Source organism: Mustela nivalis (assembly GCF_964662115.1).
Source record: "Mustela nivalis genome assembly, chromosome: 17".
Taxonomy (NCBI): domain Eukaryota; kingdom Metazoa; phylum Chordata; class Mammalia; order Carnivora; family Mustelidae; genus Mustela; species Mustela nivalis.
In genome coordinates, this window is record NC_139036.1 from 14,628,482 (window position 1) to 14,655,488 (window position 27,007).

Consider the following 27,007-nt stretch of genomic DNA (forward strand, 5'->3'; position numbering starts at 1 on the left):
TTTCCGGGACAGAGAGGTATTTAATAAAACACGCTTAAAAAAATAAACAAACAAAAACCCGCTGAGAGAAAGCCGCTTGTATGCTTGTCCGCTTGTCCGGCTCACTCGCTGCTGCCGGCAGGGGCAAGCACGTGGGGCCTGGACTCGAGCCAACCTCCGCAGCCACCCTGGGTCCTGGGGGAGCACGGCAGAGCGACGCCAACGCCGGGGGCCCCGTGGGCCCGGGCTCACTGCTGCAAGAGCTTGTGCTTCACCGTGGTGCTCTCGGAGCAGAGGTGGACGAAGAGGGTGCCGGCGGCCGTGCGCGCCCGCAGCTCCTGCAGCTCGTAGTCGTGCGCCCACTCGATGTTGCCCCACTTCTGGATCTGACCGGAGAACAAGACAGGCCGCTGGGTGGCTGCCAGGTGCCCAGGCACCTCCCGGCCACAGTCACATCCCATCCCCAGAGCCGGGCTTGGAGTGGGGCGGGGCAGGGGGACTGGGGCCCAACCTTGCCAAAACACGAGCCCCACTCAGGGGAGGCAACAGGGGAGAACCTTTGGGCAGGCAGAGCAGGCACCCAGGCCGATGGGGCGCAGACAGCTTGGTGGGGGGGCAACAGTCCAGGCCCAGGGCCTGTGAGCACCCAAACCGCCTGGTGGGCCCGGCCCCAACCACACGTACATCTTCCTGGAGGGGATGCCACGTGCATGCTGTCCTCCTCCCACGAGGCTGGGGTGAGGCTGCCTGCAAAATGTCACCTTCTGCAAGCTGCCTCACCAGGCCGGGCTGCAGTGCCCACCCCCCTACGTGGGTGGGATAAATAAATCAACCAAGACCACATGGCAGCTTCAGTTCAGACTCCCCGGGGGGAGCTGTGGTGTTCCAGAAAACGGGGCTCTGCAGCTGGAGCAGGCTTGCGGGGTCTCTCCCCAGGGCTCCGGCGACAGGTGGGATGAGCCCCAGACTCACGGTGTGGCTGTCCAGATGTCAGCAGGACTCCAGCCAGACCCTGCTGGCCCCTCCCTGGCCAGAGGCCCAGCTGCCCCAGCCCGTCCGGGCATCCGGGATCTACCACGCTACACAAGCCACCATCTCCATGTGGGTGACTGATGTGTCATCGAAGGAGCATTTTATACTTGGAGGAACAGTTAAGTTCTCTGTTTTGTGGTGGATCGAACCTTGGTCAGAGAACGAGGGCCTGGCTCGGGACAGAAACACTGAGCTCCGACAGGAGAGCGGGTTTCCTGGCTCCCTGCCTCCCACAGCCCTCACCCCCCGCCGCCAACAAACCCGCTCCTGCCCATTTCATTGTTTCGAGCTAGCCTCTTTTGCAGTAGAGAAACAGTTTTTTCCCCTGGCATTTTTCTGAGCAGATGACTAGACGGACTTGGGAAATAATGTCATTACAAAAGGATTTTCATCATGCTAGGAGCCCATTTGTAATAGCAATTAACCTTCTGAGGTTGGAGAAAAAAAAAAAACAGTAAAAAGACTGCAGAGAACGCCATAATTCTCAGAGTTAAAAAATGCAAATGACAGTGTACCAAAACCGTATTAATTTCAAACCCACTAAATGAAAACTTGTGTAGAAACAGCGGCCCCCCAACGTGTGCTCTGCCAGCAACATGACCCACAGTGTGAGCCAGGGCGCCGAAGCTTCACGTAGCTTCTGTGAGAGTGTGCACATGGCTCCTCGTTGAGCTGGCAGCGCCCACCGTGCAGGTGTTCAGACGATCCGGAGCTACCCCTGAACCTCTACCTCAGAGTGCGGTGACCGCCTTGGTCTGGAGTTGCCTAGACCTGGCTCTAAACCCTGGCTCCAGCATTTGCCAGGGCTGCGACCCCATGCCTCAGTTTCCCCCTGCGTAAAATGGGGATAACAACAGCCTCCACCTGGCCTGGCTGTTCAGAAGCAGTGAGGCGATAAGGGCAGAGCTAAGCACGTCGGAACACGGTGGCGCTTACTACCATTCTGTTCCATCACTGCTTCTTGATGATACTTTAACGAGCCCTGAGTTTTGGTTTCTGAAGTGTGTTGGAGTCAAGAGAAGCCAAATCTACACAGAAACATTTTAGACGGGCTAGCTAGCCCCCCCCCCGCCACTTCTGCCCTCAGTCTGAACCACGTTGGGGAGAGGCGAGGATTCAGGCCACAGTGGCTCCTCACCTGGTACTCCTCCTCTAGGCGGGACAGCAGCACGGCCTGCTCCACAGTCAGGCGCAGGTCCATTAGGGCCAAGGTCAGCACCAGGGACTTGAGCTGGGTCACCACAAATTCAATCCCTGCAGGGACACAAGCCAGATCAGGATCCAGGGCACCCCACCCCAAGCCAGGGTAGTTGCCAGACCTACTCTTCAAGAGCCCCTGCAGCCCTAGAGAGGTACAGAGGTGCCAGGTGGGGGATGATGGTCACAGGGGACGTGCGCTTTCTGGCCGGCTCTGTATCCATTCCCCATTCTTCTCGAAGAGCATTCCGATTTCCACTGGGGGTGTGATCCCTCTTCTGCTCCTGCCCGGGGTGGGGCACCTGATCTGACCCGGGCCTGTTGGAGGACTCCAGCCCCTGGTCCAGGGACTGGTGGGGAGATGGGCATGTGACTTGAGCCAGGCCAGTAAGACTTGAAGAAGAAGGGAGAGCCAGCTATCTCCTACAGGGGTGGGATCCTGCTGTCTTCCTGGGACTGAACCAGCCCCTCGAGTGCTCCTGGGATGCCCGTGCCCATCATGCTGCCTCCCAGACGGAAAACAGCATGCATACCTTGTAAGGCCCACATGTTGTAAGATGCCAGGTGGCTGACGAGCACTTCCCGAGTCCTGGCCGGGATGCTGGGCCCCATTATGTTGGTGGAAGAGTTGATCTCCACATCGTATCTGAAAGGAAAAGGCTTCGGCATGTACCAATGGTGCCATGTGGCCTAGCTCTGACCCGGAAGCAAAGTACTCAACTGCTGAGCATGCACTTGCCCCGTGATGGCTAGTCTCAGGGGTTCTGGGAGCAGCTGCCACTGAGGTCAGTGGCCTCCTGACCTAATAATTTCCCGTCGCCCCAGAGCAGAGCCAAAGTCCATGCAGCTGCCTGAAATTCTAACTCATTTGCCTAGAATCTCCATCAAAACCACAGAGTATCTATTCTTTAAACCCTTTAAGAAAATTTTTCGTATTTGAGAACATAGAAGATTTCTTTAAAAAATCATTTTTCTGGGGCCCCTGGGTGGTTCAGTCGGTTAAGTGTCTGACTTGATTTCGACCCAAGTCATGATGTCAGGGTTGTGAGATCAAGCCCTGCTTAAGCTTCTCTCTCTTGTTGGAGAGGATGCAGAGAAAGGGAGACCCTCCTATACTGCTGGTGGGAATGCAAGCTGGTGCAGCCACTCTGGAAAACCATATGGAGGTTCCTCAAAAAGTTGAAAATAGAGCTACCCTACCACCCAGCAATCACACTACTGGGTATTTACCCCAAAGATACAAATGTAGTGATCCGAGGGGGCATGTGCACCCGAATATTTATAGCAGCAATGTCCACAATAGCCAAACTATGGGAAGAGCTCAGATGTCTATTGACAGATGAATGGATAAAGAAGATGTGATATATAGGGAGCCTGGGTGGCTCAGTGGGTTGAGCCGCTGCCTTCGGCTCAGGTCATGATCTCAGGGTCCTGGGATTGAGTCCCGCATCGGGCTCTCTGCTCAGCGGGAGCCTGCTTCCTCCTCTCTCTCTGCCTGCCTCTCTGCCTACTTATGATCTCTCTCTGTCAAATAAATAAATAAAATCTTAAAAAAAAAAAAAAGATGTGATATATATACACACAATGGAATACTATGCAGCCATCAAAAATGAAATCTTGCCATTTGCAACAACCTGGATAGAACTAGAGGGTTATGTCAAGTGAAATAAGTCAATCAGAGAAAGACAATTACCATAGGATCTGACTCATATGTGGAATTTAAGAAACAGAGGAACATAGGTGAAGGGAGGAAAAAATAAGACCAAATCAGAGAGGGAGACAAACCATAAGATACTCTCAATCATAGGAAACAAACAGGGTTGCTGGAGGGGAAGGGGTAAGGAGATGTGGTAACTGGGTGATGGACATTAAGGAGGGCATGTGATGTAATGAGCACTGGGTGTTATATAAGACTGATGAATTACCGAACTCTACCTCTGAAACTAATAATACACTCTATGTTAATTAATCAAATTTAAATTTAAAAAAAGATACTCTGCCCCTCCTCCTCTTAAAAATTATTTCCTTACAACAGTATTTTTTAAAAGATTTTATATTTTTTTAAGATTTCACTTATTTATTTGAGCGAGAGGGAGACTGAGAGAGCGAGAGAGGGTAAGCAGGGAGAGCAGCAGGCAGAGGGAGAGGGAGAAGCTGACACCCCCTGGCCTTCTAGGAGGGAGCCTGACAGGGGGCTAGATCCCGGGACCTCAGGATTACGACCTGAGCCAAAGGCATATGCTCAACCAACTGTGCCACCCAGGCACCCCATAAAGATTTTATTTTTATCTCTACACCCAACATGGGGCTCGAACCCACAACCCCACAATCAAAAGTCACACACACCACTGACTGAGCCAGCCAGGCACCCCGCATTTTCCTTACAATAATCTTTGTGTGTGTCCTCTACTATCCAATCACTTTTTCAATTATTTATTAAGCCTCCACTACATATAGGCCTTTGCTTTTGGTCTGGGACATGAGCTGGCTTCAAGAATGAAACATTTTCAAGGACAATAATAACTTATAAAGGACGGGAAAAACGCAATAGACTAAAGGCAATTTCTGTAATTTTCTTTCCTGTGTAACTCATTTTTCCCGTTGGTTTAGAAATATTCTTGCTGAAATGTCTAATAGTACAAATGGAACATGGCAAATGGCCGAGCTGTTCTGTAAACTCTTAAGGATGAGAATCTCGAGTGCCACAGAAAGTGGACAATTTTGTCCCAGAGCAGAGATCTCCAGGCACCTACACTATTGTTATATTTCATTAGACTCTGAAATGACATGGTATCTTCAGAGCTCTTACACGTACTGTCGTTGTTACATTTTATTTGCTCCTTTAGTGCACCGGATGTGCCTTTTACTATAAAACCCAAGGGTACCTGGCACATTGTGGGCACCCGGGAAACGTGGACAAATGAGACAGGCAGAGAGCACTTTTTTGAGAAATGTTATGCCAAACACTACTCCGTGTAAGCTTACAAAATACTGAGGTCAAGGTAGCATCAAGGTAGCAGCCCTCCCAAAGTCCCCTAGAATGAAATGAAATTGAATTTATTTCACCACCACATCAAGAGTCTGTGCAATTTTGTACAGAAGAATCTTTTGCTAAGGAAAGAGACTGATGTCTGTAGATCAGTGTTACCAGACTTGGCCTCATGTATGTACACATCATACATGCTGTTCTGGGACTCAGTTTAATAGTGCAGCAATTGTGACAATGCTAGAGATGATCCTGCCCAGATCTGGGCCTTTACCTAGCAGGATGCTAGGCATCACTTAGTTTACTCCTCACAGCATGCTAAGGGGTGGGGATGAGGAGGTCCACTCACACATGAGGAAGCTCAAGTCACCAGCCCCAGATCACACAGCCAATCGTGGCAGGCCTGGGGCTCCAGTCCTACACAGTGTGCATTGGGTGCACGGTAACTGATGCTCATTTGAGGAGCATTTTTTTCCAAGGGGGCCGGCCCTATCCCTCAGCATCCGGGAGCTGTTGAATCCCATGGGTGCTCTGAACTCAGAAAGTCATCTAGCTAAGGGCTTCAGCGGCCCAGCGAGACCCCCGACCCCACCAACCTGCCCAACCGCGCAGGGCTGCACATCTTACCTCTTCTCGGCCCATTCTATGATTGGGTCCCACTCGTTCTTCTGCAGTTCAACTAACGTCGCTGGCTCTTCCACCCTGTAGCTAATTCATTGCAAAAATCACCTTCATTAATAAAAAAGTATAATTCCTTCATTCAGTGACAGAAAATGGAAAAACCTAAAAGGCAAGAGCAAAAAAACCCACCTCAACCCCCCTGCCCTCTACAAGTCCTTTTCTAAAGCAGCAGTTCTCAGAGGGTAGCCTCAGGGCCAGCGGCAGAGCATTCCCTGGGAACTTGCTACAAAGACCAGGTCCCAGGTCGCACCCCACCTGTACGGAAAGCGGAACCTCTGGGGGTGAAACCAGCCACCTGTGCTTTACCAAGTCGTCCAGGGGATTCTACTGCAGGCCTGAGTGTGAGAACCACTGTTCTAAATGCCCCGCTATGTCCCAGGCCAAGGCTTGCGGCCCTAGGTCAATGCCATTCTAAACACTAATACTGCACCCCCAGATGCACACCCACCTGATCCGAGGTGCTGTGCCAGCTCAGTCACTGCACCCCACATCCCCTAACTCTTCTGAGGGACTGTGTGCCTTGGCCACAAACTGCCTGTGCGCACCGTGTGAGCCCACGCGGCTCCCGATGCAGCTGCCGGAGCGGGGCCTCACACCACCTGGTGCCAGGCTATGCCACTTGTTTTGACCAAGAGACTCAGAAGTGGGAGTCAGCTGCAGGGAGCTGCATGTAAGGCCTCAGGGGATGGCAAGACAAGTAGGCATTGTGGAAAGCCGCAGTGTGGTGGTGCAACAGGAAGGAGAGAGATCATGAGTATGCAGGAAAATGGGCAGCTGGAGGAGGGGGGCGTGAGGCAGCTCAGGATTCTAGAACATCTGGGCCACAAACTCGGGCTGCTCGACCACTTCTTGAACTTCCCCTCACCACCACTGGCCAGTTAGCTAAAGAACCTAGACACGAGGGGAGAATTCAGAAGTGGAAGAAGCCAGCTCCTGACATCACCCACTGACCATCCCCGTGTCCAAGCGGACAAGTGAGGACAAGGATGCCTCCGTGAGGATGGGCGGGAGTCCAGGACTGGAGGTCCCTGCTGGGGGCTGGCAAGTGATCCCCTTGGTCCTGGAATCTGCAAGAGTTGCATATGCTACCAGCAAACCCCGGCCCAGACCCAGGGACAGCTGACAGGGTGCAGGAGAGGAGCACCTGGTGCTCTGACCAGGTGACAGCTGAGGAGGAGCTGCGGGGCAGCTAAGTGGTGATGTCAGGCAGACCGCCTCCCTGCCCTGGGAGATAAAGGAAAAGGGTCTGCCTCTCCTTCCGCTGATAACAGTCTGGGCAAATGAGGCAAGTGGCCCAGGGGACCCGCTCAATCCCAGGGGAATGCCCATCTAAATGTCAATTACCAGAGAGTGTCGGTGTCCAGAAACTTCACAGCTGCACGGATCAGCTGGTCCTTGTTTCGCTGGGTAGGGTTGTCTAAAGATGTGTTGCACAGTGTGGTCTGAAGCAAGAGGCCAGAAGCCCTGTCACCACCACTGGGGCCCAGGCAAAGGCACCGTGCTCCAGATGGATACTGCCTCCGACCCAGGGCAATACGGAGAACCCAGACAGCGCCACACCGGGAGTGATGGAGCCCAACGGAAGCCCTTGACCCCCAGTATCTCCACAACCTGAGCTGTAGCCTATCTACGGAGCGCCTGTGACAGCTTGGCTCCCTTCCAAACACGATGACAGCCTGTGGATCCAGGGGAGTCTCACAGTCACCCAGGAGTAACGAGCCTCCCCCAGGTCTCGTGCTCTCAACCCCCAGGCTCTGCTGTATTTCACTGAACCCTCGAGACACCCTTTGGAGGAGGTACTGTTGTTGTACTGAAGTCGAAGGAAGTCAGCGGAACAAATGAGCTAAACCAGAAGCAGGGTGACTTTCCCAGCGAGGCTGCTTCAGTACTAAGACAATTAGTTTATGGCCATGTCATCCGCATTTCCTCAGACACCCGACGGAGCAGGCCAGCCCCGCAGCAGACTCTGAAGATGCCGAGGACGCCTGGCTGGGTCTGAATGTCAAGGCTGAGCATGGGAATGACCAGGATGACAGCACTGCTCCCAGGGTTGACTGAGTGCTCACTCTATGCCAGGAATCAAGCCAAAGGCTTCCCAGTGTCACACCATCCGTCCTGACCAATGTGCTCACCTTTCACAGATGGGGATCGCGGGGCTGAGAAGGCGCAGTAGCTCACCCAAGGTGGCGGTCTAGAAGCCGCAGAGCCCCAACCCGAAGAGTTTAGCCAGCTCCTGCTCCAGCCTGCCCACACCCACCCATGTGTGTATGGATGGCTCGCTCCAAGAGGAGCTGTTTCACCTCAGCCCCTGGCCCTAGGCGTTCCTGCACTCAACCGATACTGAGTGCCACTGAGCCTCAAGCGAGGGGCTGGCTATGTGCTAGTGAGACAGACGTGGCCCTGCCCTTCTGGGCTCACAAGGCAGCAGAAGAGACAGGCTGAGTGTGCAAACATCAAATGGACAATTATCAACTGCGTATGTGTTGGCAAAAGAAATGAACAGGTGGCGTGACAGCAAATAAGAGAGCTGGGCAGCCAGGGAAGGTGACACCTGTCCTGAGACCAGAGGAGGAACCAGCCACCCAGGACAGTGTTCTGAGCAGGGGAACCTCAGGGGGTCGGGCAGGGAATGGTCAGCATGTCCAAGGAGGGGAGTATGACAGGGGTTCATCCCTGAGGCCCTTATCCAAATTTGGAAAAGAGTCTCGATTTTTGCCAGGTACCCTAGGAAGCCAGCCGTGGGCATTGGGGTAGAGGTTCAGGAACTTGTTACCAGGTGCATGGTGTAGAACTTGATGGTGTCCTGCTGGGAGTCCCATTCAGTGGCCACCGCGATGGCCAGGGCCTCGCTGGGGACAGTAAAGAGCTTGGCTTGGGGAGTTTTCAGCTTCCTGTGGTCCAGGTTTATCTCAAAGCCACCTTGAAAGATCAAATGAAAACCTCTCAGGGATTGTTAAGTGGAATCGAGTGACCACTGCTATATTTAGCTACTTGAATCGGTGTGGACAAAGACACCGTGAGTCCCTTCACGGAGGGCTTACAGAAACCTACCCAACAAAAGCACGCAGGGTAATCTCACTGCTGAAACCAGCTAGATGAAAAATGTCACTACCCATTCACACACACACACACACACACACAAAAAGAAGAAAGAAAAAGAGGCAGTCAAAATTTCACTCACCTTCACCCTGTGTGATGCTGACATTCTGATAAAACCTCTTCCTTTCTGTAAAAGAGATTTTCCAAAAAGGCAATTTAAAATAACATCGAGACAGCTCAGGAAGTGACAAGACCAGCTTGTGTCATTACTGCTAATGCTGATTGATTGGCTTGATTTTCATATCACTATTCAAGGTCTGCCCTACTCTACACAGCATAATCAACAGCTCCTGATTAAAGCTGGGGGGAGGAGGGCATTTACTCCGCAGGGATGAGGGAGGGACAGGACGCACTGGTCGGGCCCCTTTTGGCCCCTGAGCCCAGGGACAGTCTGATCGCAAAGCATCTCGAAGCCGCAGACTATCTGACATGACAGATTTTTCTAGCACCTTCCGCTTTAATTTCTAGGCAGGCTCTCCCCACCACACACTACCCCCACCAGCACAGCCCCCATGCCAGAACAATGTGCCCCAGTCCAAAGATGGTGTCTGAGTCCGATAACGCCAGAGACCTATTCTGAGGAAGAGTATGATGCCTCTGAGACAGGCACGAGAGGAAAGCCAGTGTGGACATGTGTGTGCACGTGGGTGGCACACAGGAAGTGGGGAGAGATCCCAGGAGCATCTCTCATCCTCTCTACCCAATTAATTAACCTAATTAACCAGCATGCCTGTGTATTCAATAGAAGCTCCAAACATTTCCTTTAAGAAAGGGGGAAATACACGGCCTGTGAGATCTGAAAATATCTTGAATATAACCTTCTACGAAAATGTAAACAAACCTCTCCTCTTCTACTTGGAGGGCTTAAAACTAAGCGTGCCTCCTAAGGAAATTACGCAGACTCCTCTTACTAATAAAGAACAACTAGGTCACATTTTGGAAGCTAAAAACCATAACCTGGCCGCGACATTTGCGGTCAACACAAAACCTTGCCTCACTCACTTGTTCGTTCTGTCACAAAATCACTGGGTACCAAGAGCCATTGGGTCCTTGATAAAAGTCACTTGCTGGAAATACTGATGTAGCACAGGGAGGGGGAGGAGATTCACTCATTTTTAATGCTTTGGGGGAAAAAAACAAACCCAAAAACCCAAAGAACAAAAACCATGCTGAAGTGAAAACATGGTGTTTTTTCCGTTTTCCCCAGCACATCAGTTTTTTCATCAGTCTCGTGCTCGATCATTGATACTTTCCCCAAAGAGGGCCCCAAATTGCATTTCCACAGCTGTGCTTTACTCAACAAAGGCCCCAACTGTTTTCCAGCAAAAAAAAAATTGCATGTCTACCACATGCCAGGTACTATTCTAAGTATATGGAATCTGTCAATAAAAACGTTAAAAATCACTATCTTTATGTAAATGCTCAGAAGGAAAAAAAAAAAGTAATAGGATCTGGCCCCCAAGATGATACTTGCCACCGTTATATGAAATTGTCATAGTGATTCTCTCCTGAGTTTGACACGGAAACGGAAAGTTCACAACATCCATGGTGTTTTTGAATGCACCAAGTTCATGCCCCAAGTTCATGTGCCACTTGGTCACATTCAGATAGTGGATGAGACACAAATCTGGAGGCCTCTTTGCATAGGCTTGGAAGCCTGGACTGAGGCACCCAGACCATATCCAGTATGTTCTCCAGTGCCCTAGCTGGGCAACGTGTCCAGAGCCAGACCAGGCAGGAAGCCGGAAGAGCTGTGGAAGCTGACTCATCACCGCTGGGGGAAGGATCTAGCCCCATTGGCAGGAAGTGCCAGTGGAGAGCATTCTAGCATACGGCTGGACACAGCCCTGGGAGATGGGCCCAAGAGACCCAGGTTCCGGGCAGAAACTAATAGCACGGGCAAAACCTAAAGCGGCTGGGATACTGAGGTGTCCCACAAGGGAAGTCTTTTTTTTCCCTCTGCTTTGCATGTCAGCCCTTGGTTCCTCTGTCCTGGCCAGGCCCCCCTCTATGCCTGATTAAGAGGGAAAAAACAGAAGGGAGTGCAAAGGAAAGAAGGGCCAGGATGGGTCAACCAAAATTGCTCCAAACAGCAGTATACCCTGTGAAAAGAAAGGATAGCCCCAGGCAAAAGGGCCACAAAGGCTGTAGGGCCTCTGAAGAGGGGAGGCACCCCATGGGGCCTGTTTCAGACAGGTGCTCTGCTGAATGCAGTGGATACGTGGAGGTGCAAACTCTGGCCTTGGAACAAACTTCAGTGAGTACTGATCCTGTTCCAGAAGTGGGGTAAGTCCTGGGGATTGGAACCAAAGCTCGTCCTTGCCCTCAAGGCACTTCCTGTCTACTGGGAAGTGAATGGTAAACCAGGCAAACAATAAAGTCACTGACGGCCAAAGTCCTGAGGATCACTGGAAACACACAGCAGGCAGGAAAGCCTGATCTCACCATGGGCTAAAGGAAGACCTCCAAGCGCTCAGATTTCATCTGAGACCAGATGGAGAGGCAGGAGTTAGCCAATCTGCCTGGATGGATTTGTTTCTTGGAGGGATGTGTGTGTGGAAGGGATTTCTAGCAGAAGAAACAGCTTTCACAAAGGTCCTTAGCCTCACGAGAGTAAGAGAGTTTGGAGAACTAAAAGCACCGTCGGGAGGACAAGACTGTAGTTACCCTGCAGAAGATGGGTAGAGATGCCCAGGGAGGGGGGTGGGGCCAAATCTGGGGGAAGGGCTGGGTAGGTCACAGTATGGGACTTGTGTTAGGGACTCACAGAGGCAAACAAGGCCAGGATCTGGAAAATTCATTTGGTGGAATCCATGGCTCCCAACAACGTTCTTCACCTGGGCCCTCAAAGGCCTTGGGTCATGTAAGATAAATCATGAGACCAGGAACCTTGAAACACCCATGTTCTCAGTGAACATGGGATGAGCTGACAGCAACAGGAACCTCATCTTTTAAAAGATGAAATCAACAGACTAGCCTTGTGGGCTCACACAGAACTCAGGTCTATTCTCAGTATGAATCAGCCCATTTATAGAACATCTGTTTCAGTGGCAAAAACACACTCGGTGCCTTTTAGGTGTGGACTACGAAGATACAAAGAAACACGTACATGAAAAAGTGCTGAATGTTAAAAGCTGGCCCCAAGAAAACAGGCTATTTAAGCAGAGAAGCAGAAAACAACTCAAAAAACCTGGTCCTCCTCCCGTCCCAGGCTTCACAGACCAGCAAGTGATCTTTGTGCCAGCCTCAATTTTCGCCTGGCCTTTGCTTTGGAAAGACTGAAAGCCTCAGAACTACGACTCCCACAGTGCACCAAGAACAGAGGAAGTGCCCTCTCCAAACAGTCTCAACACCTTTATCTTTTTAAACAGTGCCATCTGGTGGGCCTTAAGCCTTAAAGCTACATTTGATTTAGGGCATCCCTCCATCCATAATCCTAGGGCGGCTCCAACTGTTTTCAAGGATCAAAATTCTTCATTTTAAGAACTCTCACAACCCAACGATAAGAGGACACCCAATTAAAAACTGTTTAAGGAATCTGAACAGAGATTTCTTCAAAGAAAATATATAAAATAAGCACATGAAAAGATGTGCTGGATGTCATAATCATCAGGGAAACCAAAACAAAACCAGGAGAAACTTCACACCCACTGGGATGGCTGTAATAATATAATATTAAAAAACCCAGATAACTAGTGCTGGCAAGGATGTGGACAAATTGGGACCTTCATACACTGCTGGTGGAAATGCAAACTGGAAGAGCATGCCAGTTAAACCCTGGGAAACTGTGGCAGTTCCTCAGAAAGTCAGTTACCAAGTGACCAGCAATTATGGATCTATGAGAAATGAAAACATATGCAACCCAAAACACCACAAATAAAAAAAAAAAAAACATGCCCACATAAAAACTTGTACACAAATGTTTATGGCAGCATTCAGAATAGCCAAAAGAGGGGCGCCTGGGTGCTCAGTGGATTAAAGCCTCTGCCTTTGGCTTGGGTCATGATCCCAGGGTCCTGGGATCAAGCCCGGCATCAGGTTCCCCGTACCCCCACCTGCCTCTCTGCCTACTTGTGATCTCTGTCAAATAAATAAACAAAATCTTAAAAAAAAAAAAAAAAAAAAAAGAATAGCCAAAAGAGGGAATCAATCCAAATGTTCATCAGTGGATGAATGGATAAATAAGATGTCATATGGTGATATGATGGCATATCACTCAGCTATGAAAAACAATGGAGTACTGATACACACTACGATTGGATAAACCTCGCCAAAATCACTGTAAGAAAGCCAGCCAGAAAGGACCAATTCCATTTATGAAACATCTGAACTAGGGAAATCTATAGAGACAGAATGTAAAATAGTGGTTGTCCAGGGCCTGCAGGGAGGAACGATGATAGCTAAACGGTACAGGGGTGCTTTTGGGGTGATAAAAGTGTTCTAGAATTATGGTAACAGTTGTACAACTCTGTGAATATACTAAAAACCACTGAATTATATGTTTTAAATGAGTAAGCTATAAGTGAACTGAATCTCAATGAAGCTGTTAAAAAACTATTTGGGGCAAATGCATCTGCCCCAGCAATTAATATAAATGAGCTAAATGGCTAAGCACAGTTTTTTTTCCCAAGTTGCTCTACCCATCCTGAGGAGGGGGTTGGCCAACTTTTTCCATGAAGAGCCAGAGTAAATATTTTAGGCTTGGCAGGCCATAACACAATATAACATAACATAACATTACTGGGCAACTACTATACTCAATAGTTAAAGTAGCCTGAGATGACATGAAAATGAATGGGCGTGGCTGTGTTCCAATAAAACTTTATTTGAAAAACCCCTCCAAACACCTGGGGGGTTTGCCACCCTACAGAATTTCCCTCAACGCAACACAATCACTCTATCAAGACAGGCCAAATGATGCCTCTGAGGCAGTAGAGACTCTGAGAAGCCAAATGACTTGTCCAGGTGACAATGTGAAAACAGAGAGAAGACTTCCAGCCTTGGCTTCACTGGGTGTTGCACTCAGCCAGACATACAGCCTCTCCAAACACCTTCTCCTCTAAACCAGCTGATGGATCTCTGACAACTGGTACAGAGCTGGACCACCACATACCCTCCAACAGGCCTCCTTGCTGCAAAATCTCCTCTAACACCCCAGCAACCCTTTCCCAAACCCCTCCTCTTCTGACAACCTTCACTGGCATGGCCATTCCTAAGGAGCCAAGTTCAAGCTGCCTACCAGAGTCTTCATGGAGAAGGCCCCCACTTGGGTTTAATATTCCACCATTCCCAAGACTCACAGAATCTCAGTGGTAGTGTCTTTGCAGTGCACTCACAGGCCTGGTTTCATGTACCTCTCTCCCACTGGGCTTTATTCTTATTTCCTCTTCTCTTTCATGTTTAACTACCTTCCACGTGCCAGCTACTTCCAAGAGCCTAAAGTAGTAAAGTCTGCAGTAGAAAGGAAACAGAGATGGTAGATTGCGTGCCATAGTAACAGGAAATGGCACCACTTATCCAAATGAACGCTCTGCCTATGCCAATTTCAGTGAACTTTGCACATGTCCCCTTTGGCCATGTTGTACCTTCTCAGGATGTTGTAAAGGAAACTCATTTTCCTTTATGCATTCACACAGACACTCTCTGCTCCAAACTTCTGGGGGGTTTGCCACCCAACAGCTGGTGTCCTACAATTCAGTGAAGTTCTGACACTATCTGCCTGGAGATAGCATCAGATGCCACAAGTTAAGGGCTCAGTCCCACAAAACTGCATTTCCTGCTCCCTTCAGATGCCAACCACAAGCCCAGGTGGTCTCCTATGCTTCCAACTGCTGGCTATAAATCAGAAGCTCCCAGAACCCTTCCTCAGGTTTGATGAATTTGCCAGAACAGCTCAGAGAACTCAGATAAATACTTAACTTACTAGATTACCAGCTCATTATAAAAGGATGTAACTCAGGATCAGCCACATGAAGAGATGTGCAGGGCAAGGTATAGGGGAAAGGGTGTGGAGCTTCCGTGCCTTCTCTGAGAGAAGTAGCAAGCTTTGAGAAAAGCATGCTACTCTTCCAGCATCTCCAAGTGTCTGCCACCCCTGAAGCTCTCTGAACCCCGAAGTTCAGGGATTTTTATGGAGGCTTTATTATATAGGCATGATTGATTAAATCATAGGCCACTAGCAATCAAGTCAATCTCTCCAGCCCTTCTCCCCTCCTCAGAGGTCAGGGGGTAGGCCTAAAAGGACCAAACCTCTCATCTTGTGGTTGGTTCCCCTGGCAACCAGCCCCAATCCTTAGGTGCTTTCCAAAAGCCACCTCATTTACATAACCTCAGGTGTGGTTGAAAGAGGCTTATGAATAAGATACTGCTTTCAACTTTATATCTCTGGAGCAATTTTAGGACAAAAGACCAAATATTATAATAAAAACCTCTTCCATCGCTCTTATTGCTTAGTAAATTACAAGGGTTTTAAGAGATGTGTGCCAGGAGATGCCTGGTTGGCTCAGTCAGTTAAGCTGCTGCCTTCGACTCAGGTCACGATCCTAGGGTCCTGGGGTCAAGTCCCACATCTGGCTCCTTGCTCAGCAGGGTGCCTGCTTCTCTCGGCCTTGGCCTGCCAGTCTGCCTGCTTGTGCGCGCTCTCTCTCTCTCTCTGACAAATAACTAAACAAATAAAATCTTTAAAAAGGGGCGCCTGGGAGGCTGTCGGTTAAGTGTCTGCCTTCCTGCTCCGTCATGATCCCGGGGTCCTGGGATCGAGCCCCGCAACGGGCTCTCTGCTCGGTGGGTAGCCTGCTTCCCCCTCCCTCTCTCTGCCTCTCTGCTACTTGTGATATTTGTCTCTGTCAAATAAATAAATAAAATCTTTTTTTAAAAAAATCTTAAAAAAAAAAGAGAGAGAGAGAGATGTGTGCCAGGAACTGAAGGGAGACCAAAAGAGACAGTTGACCCTTGAACAACATTGGTTGGAACTGGACATGTCCACTTAAACCTGGATTTTTTACAGTACAGTAAATGTTATTTTCTCTTCCTCCTGATCTCTTCCTTATGATTTATTCTTATTTTCTAAATAAGATCTTCTTGTATCTAGCTTACTTTAAGAATATAAATAAATAGTAATTATTATATATATTATATGTATAATACATATAATAAATATATTATATAATAATATTTATTATTTATAATAGTAAATATAAATAGTAAATATATTATAATAGTTTCAGCTTATTAATAGTAAATATAAATAGTAAATATATTATATACTATTATATAATAATATATTTACTATTATAAATAATAAAACATCTAACATACAAAATGCTATCCGTAATGCTTCTGTTCAACAGTAGGTTATTAGTAATTAAGTTCTGGGGGAGTCAAAAGTTGTATGTGATTTTTCAATGGTGGGGGGTTGTAGTGGTATTCCAACCCTTATGTTGTTTGAAGAGTCAACTGTATATTTCTTCTTTTCTTTTTTTTAAAGATTTTATTTGTTTATTTGACAGACAGAGATCACAAGTCAGCAGAGAGGCAGGCAGAGAGAGAGAGAGGAGGAAGCAGGCTCCCAGCTAAGCAGAGAGCCTGATGCGGGACTCGATCCCAGGATCCTGAGATCATGACCTGAGCTGAAGGCAGAGGCTTTAACCCACTGAGCCACTCAGGCGCCCCATCAACTGTATATTTCTTCCTATAACTCACAGTGTCACAAGTGCCCTTCCTTCTCCCTCTTTACTGGCTCTTCATGGCCCACTTTCATGCCCTTCGACTTGGATTGCCACAGGGAAAATGTCAGCTCCTTGCTGCATCCAGCTCTCTCCCCCATGTTTATAAAATTATGAAACTTAACAGGACCCTCATAGGCAACCTGGTCCTTCAACCCACAGAGGAAAATGAGGCCCAAAGGAAGCAGTTCAGTGCCCAAGATCACGCTGTACCTCCAGGCAGCATTAGACCCCAGGTCTGTACTTCTGCCACAATGTCAAACTGTCTGTAGAGTTCTAGATTTTCTGAAGTAAATAATGTCACAGCAAGGTCTCTCACACCCTGCTGTCACCTCTGAACTTGTTCTGTCCACTCCACACTCTTCCTCCTCTTCTCCACTGAACTCTAACTTATCTGTCAAGACTCAGCTGAGGGGAGGCTGGGTGGCTCAGTCACTGAGCGTCTGCCTTCAGCTCAGGTCTCGATCCCAGAGTCCTGAGATCAGGTCCTGCATCGGGCTCCATGCTCAGTGGGGAGCCTGCTTCTCCCTCTTGCACACGCCCTGCTTGTATTCCCTCTCTTACTATGTCTCTGTCAAATAAATAAATAAAATATTTTTTAAAAAGACTCAGCTGAAACGTCCTTTCATCCAAGATCCTTTCCAGACCCTCAAAATCCCCAAGATGAGAGTAGGTGCTTCTTTATGTTGTCACAGTTTCTTTGTATTTCCCTTATCACAGAGTATCATTCACTGTTGTTTAATCAGACTATTATAACCTGCAGTGAACTATAATGACAGTGATCATTAGGTAGGACCTCACCTACCTTGAAGACCACCATGCCTCCAGCTGTCAGCACAGAAAAACTAACTAAAGAGTGTTACTATCTGCACTCATTTAAGGGAACCATTCCCACTCTTACCCTAAAACCTCTTCCCAGAATCAGTGAGTGTTACTACCTTCTAGGCCTTATCAGTCAGGAGTGAAAGGAGGCAGCAGGGTCAACTCCTTAGAAGAAACGGCAGGGACTGTGGTAGGACAGTGGGACCCAGGGCCACGGAACCTGCAGAGAAATTGTCCAGGATGGAAGACTGAATACCCATTGAATGCCCCGGTTCCAGGATGCCCAGCCATGGGTACACAGAAAAAGATCAAACTGACTGTCGCCCTCCAAAAACTTCTGAGTCTGTTCTGTGACCTTGGTGTGGTCCTTATCTAAGAACCTGAACTTCCCTGTCTGAGAACAAGAATGCTATTTGCTTTCCTTATTGGAAAAAAAAAAAAAAAAAAAAAAAAAAAACCATAAGCTTTGAGAAAAACTGCACGTCCCTAATGGCAACTACTGTCTCACGCAGCGACGCGATGTGTGCCCTCGCCTGGCCGCCTGTTTTCCCCGATCCATAGCAGGACCCCATTGAACTGAGTAACCTCAGGAGCCTGAGCCCTGCCTCGATGACCCCGCCCTACACAGCCGAATCCCTCAGCCCACTTTAGTCCGTCTCGGGCCCAGGCCCAAAGAGAATGTGCCCTGGCCTCCCTCACCTGTTGGGGGCGCGTAGGCCCGAGCAGGGGTCAGTGGGTTTGGCTCCCGCCCCGCGGACGCGGTGAGGGCAGCCCGGGGCCGGTTCAGGAGGCGGCGCCCGGCGTGCCGCAGCCGGAGGCAGCTCCTCCACATCGCGCCTGAGAGCCTGGGGGGACAACCGGCGGGAAACCTGAGAGCAGGAAACTGAGCGAAGGGACTCCCAAAGCCGCACGCTCCGGTTGTACGGAAACCTCTCACAACCTCCCCAGAGCCCTCAGCCTCCCCTGGACGCCGCCATCTTTCGCTTGACACCAGCGGCGCGCCGTCGCTCCTGCGCGCCTCCTGGCACACCCCCAGTCAATCAGCATCACAAACGCACCTCGCCCCGCCCCCTCCACGCCGCGCCTCGGGAAGAAGACTACAAGTCCCAGAGGACCCCTCGCGCACCCCGCCACGTGTTTTCTCCGCCCGCCAATGGGTGGAAGCGCCGCGTGAGCCTGTTCCCTCCCCCCCGGCGCGCCTGAGCCAATCGAAAGGGTGGTGTGTGTGCGAGGGCAAGTGGGGAGGGGGACTCAGCTCAGGACAGGGAGGCCCTGCTCGCAGGTCCCGGGGTCCCGGTGGCAGCCGGAGCGCTTGGTCCGCAGGCAACGGGCGGGTGGTCCCCCCTCCGCCCCCACCCCGCGCGTGCGCGCCCCGGCCCCTCCCTCCCTGCCACCCCCCTCGGCTCCCGCGCGGCGGCGGCGGTTCCTTTCCCCCTCCCCCCAGCCCTGGCTCCGGGGGACCCCGCGATGCCGGTCCGCACCGAGTGTCCCCCGCCGGCCGGTGCCTCGGCCGCTTCCGCGGCCTCGCTCATCCCGCCGCCGCCCATCAACACCCAGCAGCCCGGCGTGGCCACCAGCCTGCTCTACAGCGGCTCCAAGTTCCGCGGCCACCAGAAGAGCAAGGGGAACTCGTACGACGTAGAGGTGGTGCTGCAGGTGAGCGCCGGGCCGGGCCGGCCGGGGCCCGCGGGCCTCCTCGCGGCGCTCACGGGCCGTGCCCGCCCCCGGCTTCTCGAGCCCGCAGCCGCGGACCAGGCCCTCGCCGCCGGGCCTCCTGCACCAGGCGCTTCACCCCTCGGGACCTGCCCAGCTGGTGTCTCACACTCTCCAAGCCCCAGCCCTGACTTGCCCCTCACACCAGAGCCTGTCGGAAGCAGCTCCTGGCAGACCCTGAACACTGTCCCAGACTCGAAGCCCGTGACCGGCCTGCCTGTGATCCGGAAGCCCCCCCCCCCCCCGTGACTGGCCACCCTCAGACCTGAGTCCTTCCTCCCCAAGACCTATCGCCCTGAGATCAGCCCCCCCACCTCCACCCCTTCCAGTCCCTCTCAGACCCTGAAGAGCTCTCCACTGGTTTCTCCTGACTTGGGACCCTACCCGAGGCTGGGCCCATGTCAAATTATCTCAGACCTGAGACAGTCCTCCTCCCCTCCCCTTTCAAAAGTTCCAGAGATCCTGAAACCCTGAGGCCCTCCTCCCAGGATTTCTTCCTTGGGAGAGCCTAGTTAGTCCCCTCGGACCCTCCATTAGCCCCTGAGCGCCCCCCAGCCCACAACTGATTCCTAGCCTCTGGTAATTACTCCCTCAAGACCAGGCACTCACATCCTGGGTGCTGCTCAGTGGAGCTCCTCCAAGTCTGTGGGGATCTTGCCTCATGGCCTCCCACCCCCCACAGCTGTCCCAGTCTCTTCCTGGCCCAGGCACCCAGCTGCCCCCAGCTGCCCCCAGCCCCAGGCCTCCCGCACTAGGCTTCTCATGGTCCCTGCCTCCATTCTTTGGCCACCTCCAGGCCCCTCCCAGTCTCCCCGGCTTGCCTCCCCAACCCATACCTTCATCTTCTTCCTCCTCCTCGGCTCCAGGGGACCCTCTTTCTGTGTTCTTTTATCTACACAACCAGGGCTTCCTCCTGGTCTCTGATAGCCATGTGCTGAGAAATCGAACTCACCCCGTATTATCTCTCACACGGTATTTCCTTGCTGTCCGTGTATACCTCCCCCCGCCCCCAACAATTTGACCTGGATTTCTAAATACCTGGTGCCAGCCCCTGGTAGCTTTGGAGCGACAGCTTTACCTACTCTGGCCCTTTTCTGCACTTCACCCCTCTCATCCAAGTAGAAACACACTTGACATTTTTTTCTCCAGGCAGCGATCAACAGTAGTTCATACTCCTTTTTCTCTCCCTTCCCCGCAAAACCCCTTCCTTTGTAGCTACCCTTGCCTGCCTCAGGATCCACTTTCCTCCTCCCTTTGCCCCTTTTTTCCTTAGTGTGAGGCCCCACCTCCCAAAGCCCCTCCCCATCTGCCCTCTTGAAAGGCCTTTTACCGAAGCTCTGAGGACCTAATGTGCCACCTTACTGCTCCCAAGCGTGAGGACAGAACCCAAGATGTGTCTTTGCCTTATGTGCCCTTGGCTCTTTAAAAATAGTAAATTTTGGACAGCCTCTCTTCTGAGCAAGTGGGTGTCCCACCCAAAAGACAGTGCGGCTACATTTTCTTTCTCCTAACCATAGAGCACCATTAACCTCTTTTTTCTTACTGTTTTGGGGGAATCAATAGTTTCATCTTTTTTTGGTGGAGAAAACTGCCTCTTCATTTTAATTGTATCTTTGCTCCATAAACTTAACTTTTTCATGTGAGCCGTGGCATTTGTTATAACTGGAAAACTGTTGTGACTGATTCATTCAGTCTTCATAATTATATGCCTCATGTAGCGACCCCTCTTTTCTTTTGCTTAAAATGTGAGAATTTAGTATAAAGGTAAAGACTTTTTTCTTTATTGTGGGGGCAACATCGTAAAATTCTGGCAGTGAGGTCCTTGGTGTGGGTCGTGTTTGGAATGATCGTGAATTTGTGCCGATTGTTTATATTGACGGTTTCTGATGCGGTAGACCAGCAGGGTCGCTAAGTGTCAAAGAGAAGTGGTCTTTGACTTCTTCAGCAGCTTCCGGCTTCTGTCATTCGTGTGTTTCCAACATCCTATCGGGTGCCCATGTCCTTGTGAACCAATAGAAGTGGTGATTGAGTTGTTGCAGGACTGACTGGTCTCAGGGCAGCCCAGAGTAGAAGCCTGGCTCAAACCTCAATAGAATGTCTGCTGGTGGGAGCTGTGGCCATGCCCAGGAATGCCGCCCTACATCTGGATTGGTGAGCTCTTTGTCCATCACTGAGACCGTCAGTGGCCTGTGAATTGGCCCATCGTCGCCCTGGTTTTTCAGCCAGGACCAGTTTCTTGGACTCAACCTTCTTAGAATATACCTCCGCCTCTTTCCTGCTTGCTTGCTTTGTTTCCTAACAGCTTGTTGAGATACAGTTCGCATCTTACACAACTCGCCCACTGAAGGTGTTCAGGTCAGTAGTTTTAGTGTACTCAGAGTTGGGTAAGCATCCCTGTAACCTAATTTTAGCCCCCTAGAGAAACCTCACCTCCTAGCCATCACATTCCCGAAGATTTGCTTATTCTGGCCATTTCACGTATGTGGAGTCATACACTATGGGACCTTTTGTGTCTAGCTTCTGTTGCCGAGCGTCATGTCCTCAACGTTCACCCAAATCGTAGGATGTGGCTGTGCTTTGTTCCTTTTTATCATTGCATAATAATCCATTGTATGGATATATAGCATTTTGTTGGGCCTTTGGAAACCATTTAACGATGGAATGAACATTGCTGTATGAGCTTTCATGTGGACACCGTCTTCATTCCTCGTGGGAGTGGAATGCTGGGTCCAATGGCAGCTCTGTGCTTACCACTCTGAGGAGCTGCCACACCGATTTCCGAAGTGCCTACTGCAGTTTTCATTCCCACCAGCCCCGCATGAGGGTCCAGTTTCCCCACAGCCTTGCTGACACTTTTAACTTACTGCCGATCTCTTTGATCACAGTCCTGCTAGTGGGTGTGAAGTGGTGTCTCATTGTGGTTTTGATTGGAATATCCTTAATGACTAACAATGTTGCACATCTTTTCTTGGGCTTTCTGGGGCCTTTCTTTCTTTTTTCCTTCTTTTTTTCCTCTTAATTCTAGTTTAGAGAGTTTCCCAAACCTTCATGAGATTCTGGCTGGGTTTCCCTTGTTGCCATTGTTACTGTAACTACTCTGTTTCTCCTCTGCCATGCAAGGAGCCAAGACCAAAGTGAAGGCCAGGGTCACAGTGAAGGGGTACTAGAAAGAGCAGCTGTTGGACACAGCTGTGCTGTGAGACGCTCTTGCTAAACATTTGCCTTGTTATCTTTCTCATCAAGATGCTGGCCTGGCATTCAGTGTAAGGTCTCTGCATTGTACTGTGTTTGCGTTCACCAACTGTCATCGAGATGAGTTGGGGCAGAATGGGAGGGATACATGGTTGAAAGGAGGCCAAACTGAAATTCTGATTCTTGAGCATGTGATAATCCATGCAAAATGTTAGCCAACTTCCAGTTCGGTTTTTAATCTTATTAGCAGGTATCTTGGCCACCTGATACCCTTTCCAGCAGCTGTGAAACCCCAAAGTGTATTGAATTCAGTGAGAATTGCATATATGAAATTTAAGGCCCCAGGTTAGAGCTGTGTGTCCTTTAAATAAAGTCCTTTGCTAAACCGTGTTAGTCAGATCAACCACTTTAGATCACATCCAAGGCCAAGGCCAGCCGATGAGAATATTTCAAGTGCTTTGGCAGTTTTCACATGGGCTACCTTTGTCACGGGGTCCAAACTGTGAGAGCATTTCAGCTTCACTGAGGCCCGTTTGCTTTGGTGCTGACCTCCTCTGGCTGACTGTTCTCATTACAGTTTTTAAGGATTGCTGGAGTATATGATTTACGGTGTAAATGAAAGTAAAGTCTCCAAATCTGAAAAATACCACAAAACTTTCCTAGTTGTTTAAAATGAGACCTCGCTTAACATTAAAATCTACGTGCCAGTGGCACTGTACTTTTGGGTTTGCTTTCTTTCCAGGGGTCTGCTTTTTAAGGGAGCCCAAGTTATCATAAAATGTGAAAATCTGCTTGTTCAGGACCAGTCTGTATAGATTTGGGTGAATTGTACCAGTTCAGGTGCACTAAGCTGTAAGTAAACCATAGCCACCTCAAAATAGTTTAAAGAATGAGTGAACCAAAAAAAAAAGAATGAGTGAACCTAGCACTTCTGATTATAAGAAACTCAGAGGTGGCTTGGTTCCAGATTGGTCATTCAGGGGCCTCGTTCCTTTTCTGTTTCTCCACTGTCATCCTTGGCATTTCCCGGCCTGTTTGTCCTCATGGTCTCTAGATGACTGCCGAGGGCCTGGGTGCTCGTACAGGTACTGCCACTTCCAGGGGAAGACAGAGGGCCTCCTCAAAAGCCAGCATCTTTCCCAGAGGCCCCCCAGGAGACTGACACACATACCTGATTGGTCGGGTCACTCACCCCTAAACTAATGACTCACAAGAGAACAGGGGCATGTGTCTGTCTTGGGTCCATCAGGGCTGACCAAGCCCTGTGGGGCCAGGGTGGGTGCCAGAACAGGATCTGGGCTCTGGCAGCATGGAAAGGTAGGAAATTGGTTGTTGGGTAGGCACCCTGCAGTGTCTCAGCAACCTATAAGTGGTAGTTACTCAGCCTTAAAATCTCCCATGCCTGTTACCCCTGCTCATTGTAGTCTCCCAACTCTTCACCAAGAAATACAGGTGCTCGTCTATGAAATGGACAGAGTGAACACTTAACAATATATTCCCATCTGGGGGTCAGCATTTTGGTTCATAACGGAAATGTTTGCCCAAGCAGTCTTCGTATGAGGTCTTTCCTGACTATGCTTCCCATTTCATAAAGAACTAATGCACAGGGGCGCATGGGTGGCTCAGTCCTTAAGCATCTGAACCTTCATCTCCAGTCATGATCCTGGGGTCCTGGGATCGAGCTCCGCATCTGGCTCCCTGCTCAGCAGGAAGCCTGCTTCTCCCTCTCCCACTCCCCCTGCTTGTGTTCCCTCTCTCTTTGTGTCTCTCTCTGTCAGAAAGATTTATTTATTTATAAATAAATAAAATAAAATCTTTTTTAAAAAAACTAATGCAGGATTGTGCTTAGTGTGAGTGTAGGGGAGGAGTACACTCCTGAGACCGGCAGGAGGCCTGTGTGTGTGGGCTCACTGCTCCAGAAAAGCACTTCGGTCTCAAGATACTCATCTTAGGAGGTTGAGAGGGTCCTGGGATCAGCTTCTTTGGTCTGAACAGGCCCATGGGTAGGGCAGACTCCCGAAGGTCTTGAAGGCCGGTGAGCCCTGGCCGAGCTCGGTGGGCACCCACCTCCAGACTTCCCTTAGCCCACCCAGCCTGTGCCCGCAGGACACATGGATTTCCACAGCATCCCCAGCTTGTCCCAGGGGGTTCTCCATTTGTAACTAGACTGTGTGTCCTTTTCCTTCCAGCATGTGGACACGGGGAACTCGTACCTTTGTGGATACCTGAAGATAAAAGGCCTTACTGAGGTAAGCACTCCTTCAAATGAACTAGAACTAGACAGTGGGCTGCATGCCTGGCCTTCTCAGGGTGTGAATGGCCAAGAGCGTGGACCCTGAGGCCCGACTAAAGCTCCCTGTGAAGTTGTACTTCACACACAAAGGATGTAGTTTTGATGTGTCCTGTTGGAAAGTGTACGGATGCACAAATCTTTAAAGTTTATAAAGGAGTCACAGTGTTCCCAACACTATTGATTTTCTACTTAATCCTTTGGTGGGAAAAAAAAATAGAGTAGGAATATGGCTACTACCTCTCATCCTAAGTTTAATGGTTTCTTCCAGGCCCAAGGTCTTCAACATTCATTAAACCCCTTCGCTCACTGGAACAATGTCAAGTGATCACCCAGATCCTAACCCAAGAAGCTACTAGGGAAATGTAGAGGGTTTTCCTTTTTCTGCACCAAACTTTTAAAATCTCAGAACTCCTAGGGATATGGAAAGCAAGAAAGAGCATCCATTCTTTCCCTGCTAGTGAGTCAGCAGGAAGAGAAGGAGGGGACGGAGCCCAGCCGCCAACTCCTCCATGAGGACCTGGGCCTGACCTGGCTGCCATGGTGTGGGCCTGACCGGTCCTCCCTGTCCGTGGCCCAGCTCCACCAAGCCTTGGGAAGACCTGGAGGGACGTCTTTTCTCCGTCCCTTGCTGGGGCCGTGAGCTTTTGTTTCTCTTTCCTCATCTGTAAAATGAGAATGAAAAATACCCACTCTGCTACCATTGTGGTGAACACAGCACAAGGTTTAGCATTGTCGAATCACCACGCAGACCCGCAACCCATGTGATGGTGCATGTCAACTAGACTGGGTTAGTAAATAGAGTAGGATAGGATAGGATATGGGGCGCCTGGGTGGCTCAGTGGGTTAAAGCATCTGCCTTCGGCTCAGGTCATGATCCCTGGGTCCTGGGATCGAGTTCCACTTCGGGCTCTCTGCTAGGCAGAGAGCCTGCTTCCCTTCCTCTCTCTCTGCCTGTCTCTCTGCCTACCTGTGATCTCTGTCTGTCAAATAAGTAAATAAATCTTAAAAAAAAACAAAACAGGATAGGATAAACTAGACCCACTCCATCTACTCTAGGGGCTCATCCTAGGAGGGGAGGAAACAACGTAAGAGCAAGAGGAGGACTCTAACCTGATACAAATGGAGTGATACTAACTAAGGCCCTGAACAACCTTTACCTTGGAACAATTGTTTCTGTCTCTTTGATTCCCTCCTGTCCTCCCCCTTCTCTATTAGAAGTTTGAGAATTTTCTGTGACGTTTGTCATTGGGATGAAGAGGTAACCTGTTCCTCACCTCCAGAAACTTACCCAGTAGAGTAGGGGTAGAAAATGAAGGATTCCAGCCTTTGAATTGAGGGCAGTGGGAAACAGTATGCTCAGCCGGTTGGCAGCCAGGTGTGTCTGCTGAGTGCAGAGCGTAAACATTTAGCTTCATGAGGACCCAACTGAATCTGTCCCGTGGAATGCTGCCACGGGGTCTAAACCCAGCCACTATAGTCCTAGGAAGCTGCATGGAAATGTGAGTACCATTAAGAATCCTGAAATGGGGACACCTGGATGGCTCAGTTGGTTAAGCGACTGCCTTTGGCTCAGGTCGTGATCCTGGAGTCCCAGGATCAACTCGTGCATTGGGCTCCCTGCTTGGCAGGGAGTCTGCTTCTCCCTCTCACCCTCCTCCTTCTCATGCTCTCTCTCTCTCTCCCTCAAATAAATAAATAAAATCTTTAAAAAACAAAAAAGAATCCTGAAACGGCATCCCCCAGGAGCAATTCACCCTAACAGAGGGAAACATCTCTGAGTCATGGGTTGTCAGGTTCTGGGGTGGGGAGCCCTTAGGCTCATGGCTAGTGTGGGGAGACCACCCTCCCAGGCCAGTCTGGCAGCCTCATGAGCGCGTGGCCGTCCAGACTGGTCTTCGCCTCGATGAGCAGCAGGCTCGGGTATGGTGCTAACAGCACATTTCATCAGAGGAGGACGGCCGTGCTTCTGAGTTACCTGGGGCCTGCTCACACCTCAGGATTCTTTGGATTTTATCTTCTTTAACCACTTTTTTTTTTCTTTTAAAGATTCTATTTACGGAGCGCCTGGGTGGCTCAGTGGGTTAAGCCTCTGCCTTCGGCTTGGGTCGTGATCTCAGGGTCCTGGGATCGAGCCCTGCGTTGGGCTCTCTGCTCAGTAGGGAGCCTGCTTCTTCCTCTCTCTGCCTGTGTCTGCCTGCTTGTGATCTCTGTCTGTCAGATAAATAAATAAAATCTTTTTTAAAAAATAAAGATTTTGTTTATTTGACAGAGAGAGGGAGAGAGATAACA

At 50.0% G+C, this 27,007-nt stretch overlaps 2 protein-coding genes across 4 annotated transcripts in view; one reads left to right on the top strand and one right to left on the bottom strand.

The window, feature by feature from the left end:
* Positions 1-20,110, bottom strand: ATPAF2 (ATP synthase mitochondrial F1 complex assembly factor 2). 3 transcript variants are annotated; one of them, XM_082707603.1, is made up of 8 exons: positions 20,070-20,110; positions 9,057-9,101; positions 8,649-8,794; positions 7,220-7,317; positions 5,822-5,902; positions 2,742-2,854; positions 2,150-2,265; positions 1-365 (listed from the first exon to the last, which is right to left on the bottom strand). In XM_082707603.1, the coding sequence occupies exons 3-8, from the start codon at positions 8,655-8,657 to the stop codon at positions 228-230; spliced, it is 555 nt and encodes a 184-aa protein (XP_082563729.1). In that variant the 5' UTR covers positions 8,658-8,794; positions 9,057-9,101; positions 20,070-20,110; the 3' UTR covers positions 1-227. The 3 variants fall into 3 exon arrangements, with proteins under 3 accessions (XP_082563729.1, XP_082563728.1, XP_082563730.1); XM_082707602.1 differs by lacking the exon at positions 20,070-20,110 and adding an exon at positions 18,220-18,556; XM_082707604.1 differs by lacking the exon at positions 20,070-20,110 and adding an exon at positions 14,275-14,337.
* Positions 18,762-27,007, top strand: part of GID4 (GID complex subunit 4 homolog) — a 26,161-nt gene continuing 17,915 nt past the window's right edge. The window contains exons 1-2 of the mRNA XM_082707605.1: positions 18,762-19,176; positions 24,615-24,674. Of these exons, the coding sequence (XP_082563731.1) occupies positions 18,988-19,176; positions 24,615-24,674 (249 nt within the window). The 5' untranslated portion in view covers positions 18,762-18,987. The remainder of the gene's footprint in view (positions 19,177-24,614; positions 24,675-27,007) is intronic.